The following is a 15,066-nucleotide window of genomic DNA, read 5'->3' as shown; positions in this document are numbered from 1 at the left end:
GTGGTATCTCCAGCACAGCAGACAGTACAGGGTGGCACCATAGTACCTGTGCCCCCTGCAAGCAAGGCGGGGCAGTTCAGGTCCCAGCCCTCGAAGACACCCACCAATCTCATCTCAGGAAATAGGTTGTGGCAAACAGCACGCTGCCTCAACCTCGGATATGGATCCTGGGGAGACACTTACACATAGTGCTATGTTAGGAACGTGAAGGCATTGTAGTTGCAGTGTTAAGAATTAGGGATAATTAAGATTAAAAAATTAAATCATGATGAAAGAAAATAAAACTAGGAGATGTCTGAAGAGATTTTGGGTGCAAATTAGCATATCAGTGAGAAAAACAAGTGTTCACCTAGGTGACGAGAGGAATCAATGGTCATAGAGAAAAAGTTGCTTCCGTGTGTAGAGATAAGGAAATTGGGGTGGATTCTCTAATAATGGGGCTATGACCTCACGCCAGCGTGAAAACCGGTGGCAACGAATCCGGCGTCAACGTCCCCCAAAAGTGAGGAATTCTCCCCTTTATGGGGCTCTAGGTTGCCACCAGGGTGGTCCCCGCAGCTCCAGCCGGCGCGGAACGGCCCCCGTGTGTCCGCGCATACTCTGAACTGCCGGCGTATTTCCACGCATGTGCGGGAGTTTCCTTCACCGCGCCCCCCCGGGCAATATGGCGGGGCCTGGCGTGGAGTAAAGTAGGCCCCCATGGAACCAGTCTGCCCGCAGATCGGTAGGCCCTGGTTGCGGGACAGGCCACCATGGGGGCCCTCCCTGGGGTCGGATTCCCCCCACCCCCCCTCCAGGATGGCCCCAGCACATTCACCTTCCAGGTCCTGCCGTGTGGGAGGTGAGTAATCCACGCTGGCGGAACTCTGGCAAACTCGTCAGCCATCCGGCCCATCGGGGCCTGGAGAATCGGCGGGTGTGGGGGGTGCTGTCAACGGCCCCCGACCGGCGTGGCGGCGATCACGCGGGCACTCGAAAAATGGTGCCGGAGAATGGGGAAGCTGGCGTTGGGGCGGCAAGGCGCCTTGATGTTTTTATGAATCCCGGCCTTGATGTTTTTATGCTAAAGCCAATTCCACAGGGTGGATAACATCAACGGGAAATAATGGTTTATCAAAAGCACAATGACTTGGGAGAAAAAGAGACAAATGTAGACACAGATGCCATTAGCCATACCGAGCTGCAGAAACAGTCTCCCAGAAACAAGTTATTGCTGAACAGGCATCCGGTTTTCCTGTGGAGCCCCCCCCCCCCCCCCCCCCCCCCCCCCCAACACCCCACTTCTCACCCACAGACCTGGAAACATAGGAGTGACCATATCCTGAAGGTCACCAAAGTGTCCTCCCTAAATCTGGTCCTCCAAGAAGCATGTGCTGATGAGGGTCCCTCTAGCCCTCCTGTGCATGCCACACTGGCACCTGCATATCAGCCTCACTCCATATCCTCTGGAGGGTCTTCTTTGGCGCCCTCTTCGATGTCCTCCCCATCTGGAAAAATGTCCGTGCAGACCCTCCTCAGCAAGTTCCTCACCTGATGCAGCGCCAGGTTTTGGAGTGCGCGGCAGAAAAACAAAATGCGGGAGATCCTTTGGTGGTGGATAGGAGGTTGGGACTGTACTGCAGGACTCCACCTGACCTGTCAAGGTAGTGAAAGTGCACCTTGAGGATTCTAATGGCCTGCTCTGTCACTACACGGGTTAGAATGTGTGCCTCATTGTAGCAGGTCTCCGCAGGAGTCTGTGGCCTCTGCAATGCATCATCAGCCATGCCCTGAGGGGCAATCCTTGTCCTGAGGAACCATCCCTGTTGCCTTAAATGTCCCTCAAAAAGATCCAGGATTTGGGACAGGCCAAGGATGAAATGAAGAATGAAATGAAATGAAAATTGTTTATTGTCACAAGTAGGCATCAAATGAAGTTACTGTGAAAAGCCCCTAGTCGCCACATTCCGGCGCCTATTCGGGGAGGTTGGCACGGGAATTGAACCGTGCTGCTGGCCTGCTTTGGTCTGCTTTAAAAGCCAGCTATTTAGCCCTGTGCTAAACCAGCCCCAGATAAAGCTGTCATGAACACTTCCCGAAAATGGGGGCGCACCTGCATTATGCGCCTGGCGTGGTCACAGACCAGTTGAATGTGCACAGAGTGGAATCCCTTACGGTTACTGAAAGTCACACCTGGTACCATGGGGAATGAACGGCACATGGACGCCATGAATTTCCCCCTGCACCTGTGGCAGACCAGCTATCTGCCCACGCCCCATGGATTGGTCATCCTTGCTCACCTGGTCCAGGTCAAAGTGGATGTTGTTTTTATGCTCTGGCAAAGAGCATATCCATGTCCTCTCAGATACTCATCGTGCGAATGCCTGTGAAATCTCACAAGGAGCCCAGGAAGGAACCAGTTGTATAGAAGTTTAGCAAAGTTTATGGCCACAGCCAGCAGGTGTTCACCTTTGCACATGTCACCAAGTCCTGGAGGACATGGCAAATGTGCCTCATAGTCTTTCTCATCAGCCAAAGTCCCCGATGGCATATGGTGTTGGTCAGCTCAAGAAAGGAGAGCCTACGATGGTACACTCTCATGTGTCTGCATCGCGACCGAGTGCCCTCACTGGCTGATGTGGCATTCGGCCCCCTGGATCTCAGGGTGATGCTCCAGCCCCAGTGCAGCCACATGTTGGTGTTGGAATCTCTCCTCCTCCTTTTCTGTAATTGAATAGCAGCAAGCTCCATTGGCTCCATCGCTATATCCAAAATAAACCTGCAAGGGAATAGGGAGAGAGGGGATTGTTTCTCATTAATGATCTGTACCCTGAACCATTGGCCATTGGGAGCAGCCAACCGAGGGAAATCACCTTCAGTGCACTCTGATATCAATTCCCGCCCCATCTCCAACACTGGGCGATTCCTGGAATTATCCCTCATCCACTCTGACATGCAGCTGAGCATCAGCCTCAGGCTGCCTTTCCTTGTGCATGGAACCACTGGAGGCTCTTTCAGGGGGGACTTATCATCACACCTGGATGTGGACATTTGCACAGTGAGGTGGGTGTGAAGGTGGGGGTGAAGGTGGGGACATGGCCCAAGGAACCACACATGCAGGACATGGGGATCCTGGGGAGATGTGAAACCCTTGGCTCTTGTTTCTTGAGGCACTCGCTGTCACTGTCACCAAAAGCTGAGGCTCTGTCTTCGATAAGGCTCTGTGGGGAGCTGATGTTGCCAAGGGTTAACACCGAAGAGTCACAAGCATAACTCTCAGCTTACTAACGGGGCAGATTTGATCCCTCCTTTCGTGCTGAGCAGTGCAAATGGGCACCCTGGGTAATCTAGCGGCAGCTATCAGAGAGCTCATTGCTGCCGTCCCTCTAAATTTAAATTTATGCATATTTTACTTCCGCCCCCAAAGGGGTGTGGGGGGCAGTTCGCATTGTCTTGTGGGCTCTCATCCACGCACCCTGCCCAGCTGGCCAGGCTGCATGGCACAATACAAATCCACCGATCCCAGGACCCCCATCCCTCACCCGCCCTCAGAAACCATCTGCCCTCCAAGACATTCTCAAACGGACTTTAACACCGCTATGAGGTCACTCAGGGCACCCGCCTCCACCCCCCAACAACCACCATTTTACTGGTTTGCCTCTCCCGTGCTGTCCGTAGTGCCCCCTTTCCCCTTTGACTCCCTGGTGGATAGTGGTGACATTTGGACCCGCCTCCAACTTCTCTCCTGGAGATCATGGTGACATGCAGTAATAATTAGTCATGGCTGCTGGGTGGGAAGATGCATTAGGACCGAATGTTGTGTCGTAACATTCACGAATGACATGCTAACCAAACTCGCACCCTTCCTGGGTGTGAACCTAATTGTTTCATCAAAGGGTGTTGGGAAGAAATCGGGAACCAAAATCTCGCCGGTGCAAATCTCATTTTTGGCGCCTCATGAGATTTAGTGGCAATTAGGGGATTTGCTAGCACGATTGCTAACTCGCGGCCTTTTGGTCTGTTTATTTTGTTGTGGTGTCCACCATTCATTTGTAATGTTATTGTAATATTGGATTCAATTTAATGTGCTTCTGTGGATAAAGCATCTTCATGTTATTATGAGATATTCCAGAGATGTACTTTTCATAATATTGAGAGAAAACCTTTTCAGTTGCACTTATTAGCTATTTACCACTGACTTTGAATTAGAAGTTAAGCAGAAATGTTATGATCCATATATCAGACCCAGTGTATTTACAGTGCAGAAGGAGGCCATTTGGCCCATCGAGTCTGCACTGGCCCCTGGAAAGAGCACCATAACTAAGCCCACGCCTCCACCCTATCCCCATAACCTAACAACCCTGCCTAACCTATTGGACACTAAGGGGCAATTTAGCACAGCCAATCCAGTAACCTGCACATCTTTGGACGGTGGGAAGAAACCGGATCACCTGGAGAAAACCCACGCAGACACGGGGACAACGTACCAACTCCACACAGTTACTCGAGGCCGGAATTGAACCCAGGTCTCTGGAGCTGTAAGGCAGCAGTGGCTAGCACTGTGCCACCGTGCTGCCCAATCATTACAACCAGCCAGCAAACCTCTTTCTGAACTGGAATACGCACAATGTTCAGCCTTGCTCATGTCAAGATTAATTAATTAATTAAAATGCCACCTTATTTACCCTTAAACCACTGTTGAATATATAGAGCTCAGGTCTGCCCAAAGCTCAGAGACCATTCCTACATATAGCAAGCCTCTTAAAGCACTTCCCTTAAACTTTTGATGGTGGCACTTTATCATAGCATTTTAAAAGGTTTGACAATATTTTTAGTACTGTTAGTATCTGTTAAACACTGAAATTTGGGCTTCTATTCATACCTAAAGGTTGGATGTTGCTATTTCCAAATGTCAAGTCTTCCAAATGTATGTTTTATTAGTCCCTTGCTATGAAAGCTATTTTAGATTTATGTTCCTGAATAGGCAATTGGCCAATCTTTCAAGCAGACCGTGAATCTAGGTCTCACATCTTCACTTTATATGAATTGTAGAATGCTGGATGCATTCGATTTTGCCATGATACATATTCACACGTGTTGTGCTGCAGAACATCTTTCATATTTTTTCAATTGGCTGTATGTTGGGTGGGAAAGCAGCCAAGCAGCTGCTGTGAGGTAAGTGGCAAGGGGTGGTGGGGGAGGGCGTTAGAGACTGGAATGGGGTGTTGTCAAAGGTCACAATGAGTGGACAGGTGTGTTTTTTGACCTGGAGGAAGCACTCCTAATTCCCCCAGCTACACAAAGACTGCTGTAAATGCACATAAGCCATGGATCTGGGATGCCACCTCATTTTAACTGCCTGAATTCCCAAATCCCTAGAAACCCAGTCAACCACAATTGAAAATAAAGCTAATAAAATGGAGGCACATAACATCCTTGAAAGATTTGACCGCCAATCCATCTCAATTTAAACTGGAAGTTGGTAGATCGGAGTTAAGTTTTAAATTGTTAAAATGTTTAGAGGTTTTTGCCAGGACTGAAAAGTCAATTTCTTGGGGGACATAGGTTTAAGGTGTGAGGGGCAAAGTTTAGAGGAGATGTGTGAGGCAAATCTTTTACACAGAGGGTGGTGACTGTCTGGAACTCGCTGCCGCGGAAGCTGGTGGAAGCAAGACGATCGCGACATTTAAGAGGCATCTTGACAAATACATGAATAGGATGGGAAAGGAGAGATACAGACCGCAGAAGTGCAGAAGGCTTTAGTTTAGACAGGCATCATGATCGGTGCAGGATTGGAGGGCCGAAGGGCCTGTTCCTGTTCTGTAATGTTCTTTGTCCTTTATTTACCAACCCAAACTCATTCATGGAGTTCAAATTACCCCACCCTCCTGGTTTAAGTTATTTTTATCGATCCAATCTTGATGGAGTCTATGCCAATTTCCAATTGCACAGCTAGACCATGCTTACTTTATAACTAAAATCATATAGGTTAACCTATTTGTTTTTATCTTCATTATGTTGGGCGAGTGATTTCTGAAGAAGTTTGAATTTGGCCATTTTTCTTTTTGAACTTTTACTTGATCATTAATATTTTGATGTGATGTATAAAAATGTCAGCTTTTGCACTTGAGATTGGTGCAGATTTCTAAAGTCTAAATTGTGAAACAATAGTTTTTGTGATCCAGTAACAAATAAGGATATGCAACATTTCCCGCCTCTCCCTTTTTTCATGATGAATGGGTTCCTTAACTCAGACAGTCACCTTAACTGAATTGGCCATCAACAATCTCGGCTTCAGCTAGCTTCTTTGACAAACTGCCTATTTCACTCCTCGAAGAAAACAACAGAAACAACTTTCATTTGCATTGCCTGTTTAATTTCGGAAACCCTCCCAAGTCACGTTACACCGATGTATTTGAACAAAAATGGATGTTGATCTAACCAGGGATGAGGAGGGGTGACCAACAACCTGATCAATAAATAAAGGTTGTAAGGGTACTGTTAAAAGGGGCGATGAGGTGGCAGATGGTTCTGGGGAGAGAATTGAACTCACGGCATCTAGACGAGCTGAAGGTGAGGTGGGGCAAGGGGAAGGTGGACACATAAGGTTGCCTAGAGGAATGGTGTGATCTTGGGTGCGTTGTGTTACTGAAGGATGTGGCAGAGGTATGGAGGAACAAAAATCATGAAGTGACTTAAACAAATTGATGGTATTTTCAATTGAAGGTGGGAGACAAGGAGGGTCAGCAGAGACAGCATTGATAGATGGAGTTTAATCCCCTCCCCGACCAACCCTGATCACCCCACCTCCCCCGACGAGTCTGAAGCCAGAAAGCATTGAATCGGGTGGGAGGATGTGGAGAGAAGACCCTATTTCCTCCCTGCCTTTGTCCATTTAAATCTGTGGTTGGAAGGTTCGTGAGCAACCTTACTCCCGAAAAGCGAATTGAGGCCCATAGGTGAACAATTATAATCCGCCGCTGGTATTGAACCAACAGCAGTCAGGAGAATTGACACATCGAAACCTCAGAGGGTTTGCAGTAGGGAGGGTTTCCACATTAAAAGGCACTCGGTGCTTCATCAAGTGACCCAGCATCACTCTTCACTCCCATCTCCCCCTCACTCACCTGATGCCCTCATCCCTCAGCGATCAATACTGTGGGCAGCACGGTTGCTTCACAGCTCCAGGGACCCAGGTTTGATTCCTGGCTGGGCCACTGTCTATGCGGGGTCTGCACGTTCTCCCCATGTCTGCGTGGGTTTCCTCCGGGTGCTCCGGTTTCCTCCCACAAGTCCAAAGATGTGCTGGTTAGGTGGATTGGCTATGCTAAATTTCCCTTAGTGTCCAAAAAATGTTAAGTGGGAGCTTCTGATTACGGGCACAGGGTAGATACATAGGCTTCAGTAGGGTGCTCTTTGTAAGGGCTGGTGCAGACTTGATGGGGCAAATGGCCTCCTGCACTGTAAATTCTTTGATCATATGTCTCTGGTGGGTGCTTCTGATTAAATGGCAGCTCTTGGGAAGTGAATTTCTACCTCCGGGGTCATAAATCTAGTGGAAGGGCTGCCATTAGTCAGTTACTGGCACAATAAAGGGGGGAGGGGGGGGGGGGGGGGGGCTTCCCAAATGCAGGCAATATAAGTCTCATGCCAACTCTCCAGAGCTATCACCTAGATTAAATTCCACCTGACGTGTGCGCAGAATAATTCGCTTACTGGGAGTAGGACTTCAGGCAAGCAAAGGTTTAAACACAGCGTGGTGAAGAATGCGAGGGATTCCTGAGGGAACCCGCATTCAGGCAGCCCGACAGCAAGGTACTGCGGCCAGCTATCCCATCCCCACATCGCAAAGCTGCTCCTCCACCCCTCCCCACATCGCAAAGCAGCCCCTCTCTTCAACATTGAAAAGCAACCCCCCCCCCCAACTCTGGATCCTCTGTGCTTTTCCCTTCCCCTAAGTACAGGAGTGACCCGATCCACCCCTCCCCCCAGAGACCCCTAAATAGGAGAGTCCCCCCCAGAAATCCCCTAACTAGGCCGACCCCTGTAACTAAGGGACTGCCTCCAGAGACCCCCTAACTAAATGGAGCCCCGCCCCTGAGATCTCCTGACTAAAGGGACACCCCAGATGCCCCCTAAAGAGGGAAACCTCCTAAATAGGGAGATTCCCCCACACCACAGTGACCCCCTAACTAAAAGGACCCCCCCCCCCACAGAGGAAGCCCCTGTCTGGAAGTTAGAGAGCAGTACAAACAGGGGCAGTGATAATTACTATAACACCCACCTGGGCATATACCTGCTGGCTCAAACAGAGGAAGCACCATGTGCCCATTCCTGGAAAAAGAAAAAACATTGACCGACCTCTGTTTAAACCCTTCATATCCTTTAGCTGGAAGCCATGCATTTGTTTCTCTTGGTGGGCTGTGATTGACAGATTCCACAAACAAAGCTGTGAGCTTTGCTTCCTGCATCTTCCTCATGGATGAGTAACCCTGTCACAACAATGGTTACAAACATCAACCACTTCAAAGAGATTGAAGTGCATTCCAATCACCCCCCTTTACGCTTGAGTGAATTTGAAGTGCTGAGCTGGAAATTGACAGCAGTTAAGTTATTCTCCAATAATATGTCACCCAAACCCATTCAAACATTGGAGGAAACAGCTGCTCTCTCCTTGTTCTTATTTCTTCATCTCGGGAGACATTTAAAAAGTGGTGTTCAGAATTTGACTCCTTGGAATCAATCTTCCCAAAAGGGAAGAACCCCTAGTGAGCTTGTTTAGCTGCATGTTTAGCCGCGTGTTTCCCAACCCTCCCAGTGCCAAGCAACATATTGCTATTCAACATGACCCGTGTTGAATAAGGGGCCTCAAGAGGAATGGGTGGTCAAGGCCGCACATAGCCCGTTTTTTTTTACAATGGGGACTCCGTTCGCCGGAACTCCCCATTGTAGCGAGAGATTGAGACATTTTTAAATGGCGTCCCGATCCTCGACCTCCCCTCTTTCCTCCCCCAGCCCAAATGAAAAATGGGAGGGTCCCTGGCCCCCCACCCCCCAACACCAGCTCAATCGCATGCCTGGAAAAAACGGCAGCTTGGCACCTTGGTAGTGTCAACCTGGTGCCACCCTTGTAAGCTGGCAGTTCCACCTGGGCATCTTGTCAGTACCAGGCAGGCACTCAGGTAGTACTGCCAAGGTGCCAGGCTGGCACTGCCAGGTGGCACAGCAGTGCCCAGGCACCACCCTGCCCAAAAGGCATGTAGCTGGGGCCTCCGATCCCCTTGGAGATCTCCATCCGTCTGGTTCCCGTTTGTGGGGGCCAGTCCCAAACGGTGGTGGGGCGAGGTCCCCGAGGCAAAGAGGTTGAATCCCAAAGTCTCAGGTACCTCAGGAATCTGCACATTAGAGTAAGGTTTACTGCCTCGCTCTAAGATGCAGATTTTCCAATACTTGATCCCGCCCATTGTGGGCAGGATTCAACTAGCAACGTCTCGCAACATTGTGCTGAATCTCACGTGGCGTGCGAGCTGGCTAGATCCCGGGAGCACGGTCTCTCTGCTTTCAATGGTCTCACTGCACGAGCTGCTTTACCGGTGCAGAGCGGCCGTAGGATCGTGCCCCCTTTTCTGTGGAAAATGAGTTCCATAAGACGAAATGCAGGTCGTGGATGTATCCCCTTTTAAAGTCACATGGGCTAAGTCAATTACCGTATAATCAGAGGCCAGCCCATGAAAGGAGCCCCATGAGTTAAAATAGCTTGGATGATGCTTCTCCACTGCTTCCACCTACTCCCACCCATTGACTTGCAAACAAATCAAATTGCATCCATTTTAAAATTGAGGGTTTGTCCTCATACATATGATGTAGAAAATGAGAAGTTCCTCTCTAGATCTTTATACGTGTAGACTGTTCTGACCGTTGCAATTTTAATTTCAGGTATAAAGGGAAAACGTTGAAAAAATACTTTCCCGTATTACATTCAATACAGTACTGAGTGCTGTTCATGCTGGAGGAGTTATCTTTCGATTTTTCACACTGAGTTCATAATTTTCTTCAATTTGTCCAACAGGCAGATATGCTTGATGTGAATCAGATTATCAAGGACCTAGCATTACTGGTGCATGAACAGGGCGATAACATTGGTGAGTATTAGCCGTGGTTTGAACAACATTATTTTAATTTAAGCTCAGGCGTGTTTTCTCTGCCTCAGTGTTGCGACAAATGGGTTTTTCTTCAAGCATATAATCATACAGCACACATGGAGGCCCTTCAGCCCATCCTGCCTGTGATGGCATCATGAAAGTTCCACTTTTACAGACCGGCAATTTTTGTGTCATTTTCAAATATTTTTTAAACAATACAATTGCCTTTCAGGCAATGGATTCCTTCCTGATCAAAACACCTTGCTGCATAAGACCTTCCTTTTATTTCTGTCCGATTTTATTGCCAACTATCTTTTTTAAAAAATCCATGAGGGCTAACACTGGTCTGATCAGTAAGTTTGCGAGTGACACCAAGGTTGGTGGAATGGCATCGTGTTGAGGATTGTCTAGAGCACAGCAGGACATAGATAGGTTGGAGACTTGGGCAAAGAAATGGCAAATGGAGTTTAAGCCAGATAAATGTGAGATAATGTATTTTGGTAGGTCTAACATAGAGGGGAAATATACCTTAAATGACAAAACTCTTAGGAATATAGAAAGTCAGAGATCTGGGTGTACAGATCTGGCTCACAGATCTTTGAAAGAGGCAACACAAGTGGACAACGTAGTTAAGAAAGCTTCATTGGACGGGGCATCGAGTATAAAAACTGGCAAGTCATGCTCCAGTTGTATACAATCTTGGGAAGGCCGCACTTGGAATATTGCGCACAATTCTGGTTTGCCACACTACAGGGAGGGTGTGCAGGCTTTGGAGAGGGTGCAGACGAGGTTTACCAGGATTCTTGCTGGTCTGGAGGGTGTTAGCTATGTGGAGAGGCTGAATAGACTTCAACTGTTTTCATTAGATAAACTGAGGTTGAGGGGTGACCTGATAGAGGTCTACAAGATTATGAGGGGCATGGATAGCGTAGATGGACAGGCACTCCTTCCCAGGGTGAGAGAGGTTAGTCACCAGGGAGCATAGGTTTAAGGTCCGTGGGGCAAAGTTTAGATGAGATGTGTGAGGCAGGTTTTTTTTTACACAGAGGGTGGTGAGTGCCTGGAACGCGTTGTCAGGGGAGGTTGTGGAAGCAGATACATTAACGGCATTCAAAAGGCATCTCGACAAATACATGGATAGGATGGGTATAGAAGTATATGGCACAAGGAAGTGCTGAGGGTTTTATCCAAGGATGGTATCATGACCGGTTCAGCTTGGAGGACCAAAGGGCCTGTTCCCATGTGCTGTATTGTTATTGTTTGTTAATGTGCTCCTTTACCACAGGTAAATGTGGTAACTTGGTCCAAATGTAGCTCACCCATCTGTTGTACAGCCTGCCTGATTTTCGCCCCATGGGGTTCTCCAAAGGTCGGGAAATCCACCCCTTCAAATGGTCAGGAGGCTGCTGAAGGTGGGAAAGACCCTCAATTTGCTGTACATCCTCACTCCCCCTGTGGGAGGACCATTATCACAGATCCAGTATCAATTCAAGAAAAGGCCAGACACCACCTCACAGTGTTGAGCGGAGGTCGTTTGCCACACCCTGAAGAGTCATGAAATTCAACTCAAAATCAAATGCAGATATTTGGAAGAGATATAGATTTAGTTGTGTAGTTGACTTGAGTTTTGTCTCTGGATTGCACGATCTTCCTTGATTGTGACTAAGTGTGATTTCTCGGGAGTTCACTCATTTTGTTATCGATCCCTCCCTTGTACAATGGTTATTGAGGTTTTAAAAAATTAAACAAGTAAAATTGCACATTTAACAGCATGGCACAAACAGGCTCTGATGTTCTTGATTTTTCACACTGATTCCATCTTACAGCTGAATCACGTCAAAAGAAAGAAAACGAATCTTTCTAAGCAATGATTAACATTTTTTGATTTGACTGTGAAAGAACAGAAGAGATGACAGGCACAAGACCACGGCCTGACTTTTGCACACTTCAGGTGCACTTGATTGGCAGGCCTGGAATCGGCCCGTGGTGTCCGCTTCTGCCAGCGAATGATGGAACAACCTGATTTCACGCTGGTTTAAACAGACATTTAGTGAAGATGTTCTTAATGACACAATCGGTTTTCCCCTCAGATGCACCATATGCACCATCCCCAGGGCACGCTGCTGACCCCGAGGAGTGCCAGATGCTGGATGTTCAGCGGGATGCATCGGAAGATCAGGCGGAGATCCCCGAATGTCTGTGTGTCATTCCATCTGGCATGGAAAGTCCATGCAGAGTATGAGTACTGTGTTAACTCTGGGCTCTGACTACACAGCCTTTTTCATTCAGACTCTCATGAAGTGGCAGGTCCAGGAGCAGAATCAGAAGTTCTTGGGTTTGCACTTGGAACCTGCAAACCCTCACACAGACAATGACTTCAGGGGTTCACTGTCAGTTTGAGAGATGGATGAGGTACGTAGCACTTTTGCTTAGGCGTCTGCTCATCATTGATGAGCGGAAAGGTCCAGACATGCCTCACACTGGTGGGCTCTCTGTGTGCTCCTCTCATGGGACTATGGATGATGGCAGCAACTCTTCTGACCCTCTGCTCGTGACCATGGTAACTTCTGGGGCAGCGTCAACTGAGGAGTGCACAGTCATGTCACGGGACACACCCTCCCAAGCAGAGCCTCCTCAGCCCTGCCGGCCACAGGACAACCTGCAAAGGTTATCAGTGCCAACACGATGGCAGAGTCAGCAATTTGCCTCCATTGCCACTGCCAGCGAGGGGGGGGGGGGGGGGGGGGGGGGGGGGGTCCACCAAGACGTAGCATTCGCAAGCCTAGGTTTAACGCACCGTGAGCAAAATATGGGCTTTTACAAGTAAAATTAGTTCATTTGGTCAAAATAATTTTTTATTTCTGTGTAACTGAGCCAACCATTTTGTATTTTGTTCCTTGTTTGCAAGTCTGGTAAAGATATAAATCAGTATTGTATTGCAATGCCCGAAGTGTTGTTCTTGTTTTTCGTAGCTGCAGGCCTCATCAGTGCCTTATGATTGATGGCAGCGGCAGAAAACATTCTTAGAGGTTATGAGGCGACATTGGGTCATGGCATTGATTTCTCAGAAATGTGTGCGTGAAGGAGGTGGTGCTTTTGCCTTGAGATGGAAGCCAAGCCTTGCCACCCTAACTGAAGGAGCATTGTTATCAATGCCTCCCTGGTGTCCCTGCCTCGTTCACCTAGGCTGCCTTTATTGCTCTTACCCTCTGCCTGCCCAGGCTCCATCTGTGGAGTCATCCTCTGAGGCATGTGGAGCTGGCTCTGTGTCCTCATCCTCGAGTGGGCTCTTCCTTGCCAGTGCCAGATTGTGCAGAGCACAATAGACCACAACGATAAGTGACTCACGCTCTGGAGGATATTACAGGGACCCTGCAGAACGGTCTAGCCAGTGGAACCCTCAACTTCAGTAGCCCTATTGTACTCTCAACTACTGCCCTTTTGGAGGCCTGACACCGATTATACCTCTCTTCGCCCTCTGTCCTAGGGTGCTGGAGTAGCAACATGAGCAACCTTTTCAATGGATACCCTTTGTCACCATGCAACCAACCATCCAGCTGAGCTGGAGCTACGAACAGCTTGGCACCTTAAAATGTTGCAATATTTATGGAGCATCGGAGTTGCCAGGATACTTCGCACAGACTTGCTGAATCTGGGTCCTGTGTTTGCACACTTTCTGAACTTTTATAAAGTTAAATTTAGAGTACCCAATTTTTTTTTTTCCAATTAAGGGGTAATTTAGTGTGGCCAATCCACCTAAACTGCACATCTTTGGGTTGCAGGGGTGAAATTCACGCAGACACTGGGAGAATCTGCAAACTCCACACAACAGTGACCCGGGACGGGATTGAACCCGGGTCCTCAGCGCCACAGGCAGCAGTGCTAATCACTGCATCACCGTGCCACCCACACTATCTGAACTTGCATGGCATGATAAACCTTCTGATTCACAAAGGCACCTAGCTGACCCAATGGTGTCTTGACGGCCACATGGGTGCAGCCTATGAAATCCTGGATGCAGAGGAAATGCTGCAATAGCTGCAAAGCCTGTGGTTGACTCAAGCTAGCTGGTTTTGTCCATCCAGTAATGAATAAATCTGTGGATCCATCTGAACGGGGCATCAGTTATGAGCTTGGCTCAACTATGGACAACTGATTCAGACATTCCACACAGATTATCCACTGAGTCCTTGAATGATCTGGATGTGTAAAAATTGAGACCGTGTGACCTTCAAAGCCACTGACATTGGGTGGCCATCCACATAGTGGGAGGCAATCTCTGGCCCAATAATGTGGCATAATGATGTCCCAGAAGGATAGAGCCTCTTGCGGCAGTGGATTTCGGGCATGTTGAGGTACCTGGATGCTACCTCTGGCTGCAGGCCAATGGTGTATTTTGTTCTTCCATCTGTCTAGCTGCCCCCCCCAAAAAAAAATATTGTGCCTCTCCTCCCAAAGGTATCTCCCTCTGACACTGCCTGTGGACACCTGGTGTCCTCTTCCTCCTGCCACTCCTTTCCTCCTGCCACTCCCTTCCTCCTCAGAGGAGGCAAACCCACCAGAGAACACAATTCATACTGGCTAAATACACATGCCACTGCCGTCTGCACTGAAGGCTGCGATGGACAGAAATGCCCCAACAGTGTTGGCAAATATAACAGTTCTCAGAGCAATGTTAACAATGCAAATATTTCAGAATAAACTAGAGGAAAAGGTGTGAACTCCCAACACCAGCTCCACAGCAAATTCTTACCTGAGCTCCTAACAACTCACGCAGCAGTGCTCCCATCCCCTATTATCCCGCCCTCTCACTCGATTTCATGTGATTTTGGGTCGAATGCATGCCCGCTTGAACTACGTAAAATTCTGCCCCAGGTCCAAATGGCATAGAGTAATAGGACAACAGTATTTTTCTCCCGAAATAGATTGAAAGTGATAGATTTGG

General features: G+C 48.4%; 1 protein-coding gene across 2 annotated transcripts in view; it reads left to right on the top strand.

Moving 5' to 3' along the window:
* The window catches only part of tsnare1 (T-SNARE Domain Containing 1), a 975,066-nt gene that overhangs the window by 772,039 nt on the left and 187,961 nt on the right, over positions 1-15,066 (top strand). For both annotated transcript variants that reach the window (XM_038808773.1, XM_038808772.1), the window contains exon 9: positions 10,049-10,121. In XM_038808773.1, coding sequence (XP_038664701.1) covers positions 10,049-10,121 — 73 coding nt within the window. The remainder of the gene's footprint in view (positions 1-10,048; positions 10,122-15,066) is intronic.

Source organism: Scyliorhinus canicula, chromosome 10, assembly GCF_902713615.1.
Source record: "Scyliorhinus canicula chromosome 10, sScyCan1.1, whole genome shotgun sequence".
Classification (NCBI taxonomy): Eukaryota; Metazoa; Chordata; class Chondrichthyes; order Carcharhiniformes; family Scyliorhinidae; genus Scyliorhinus; species Scyliorhinus canicula.
This window is presented reverse-complemented; position numbering and strand designations above follow the sequence as displayed.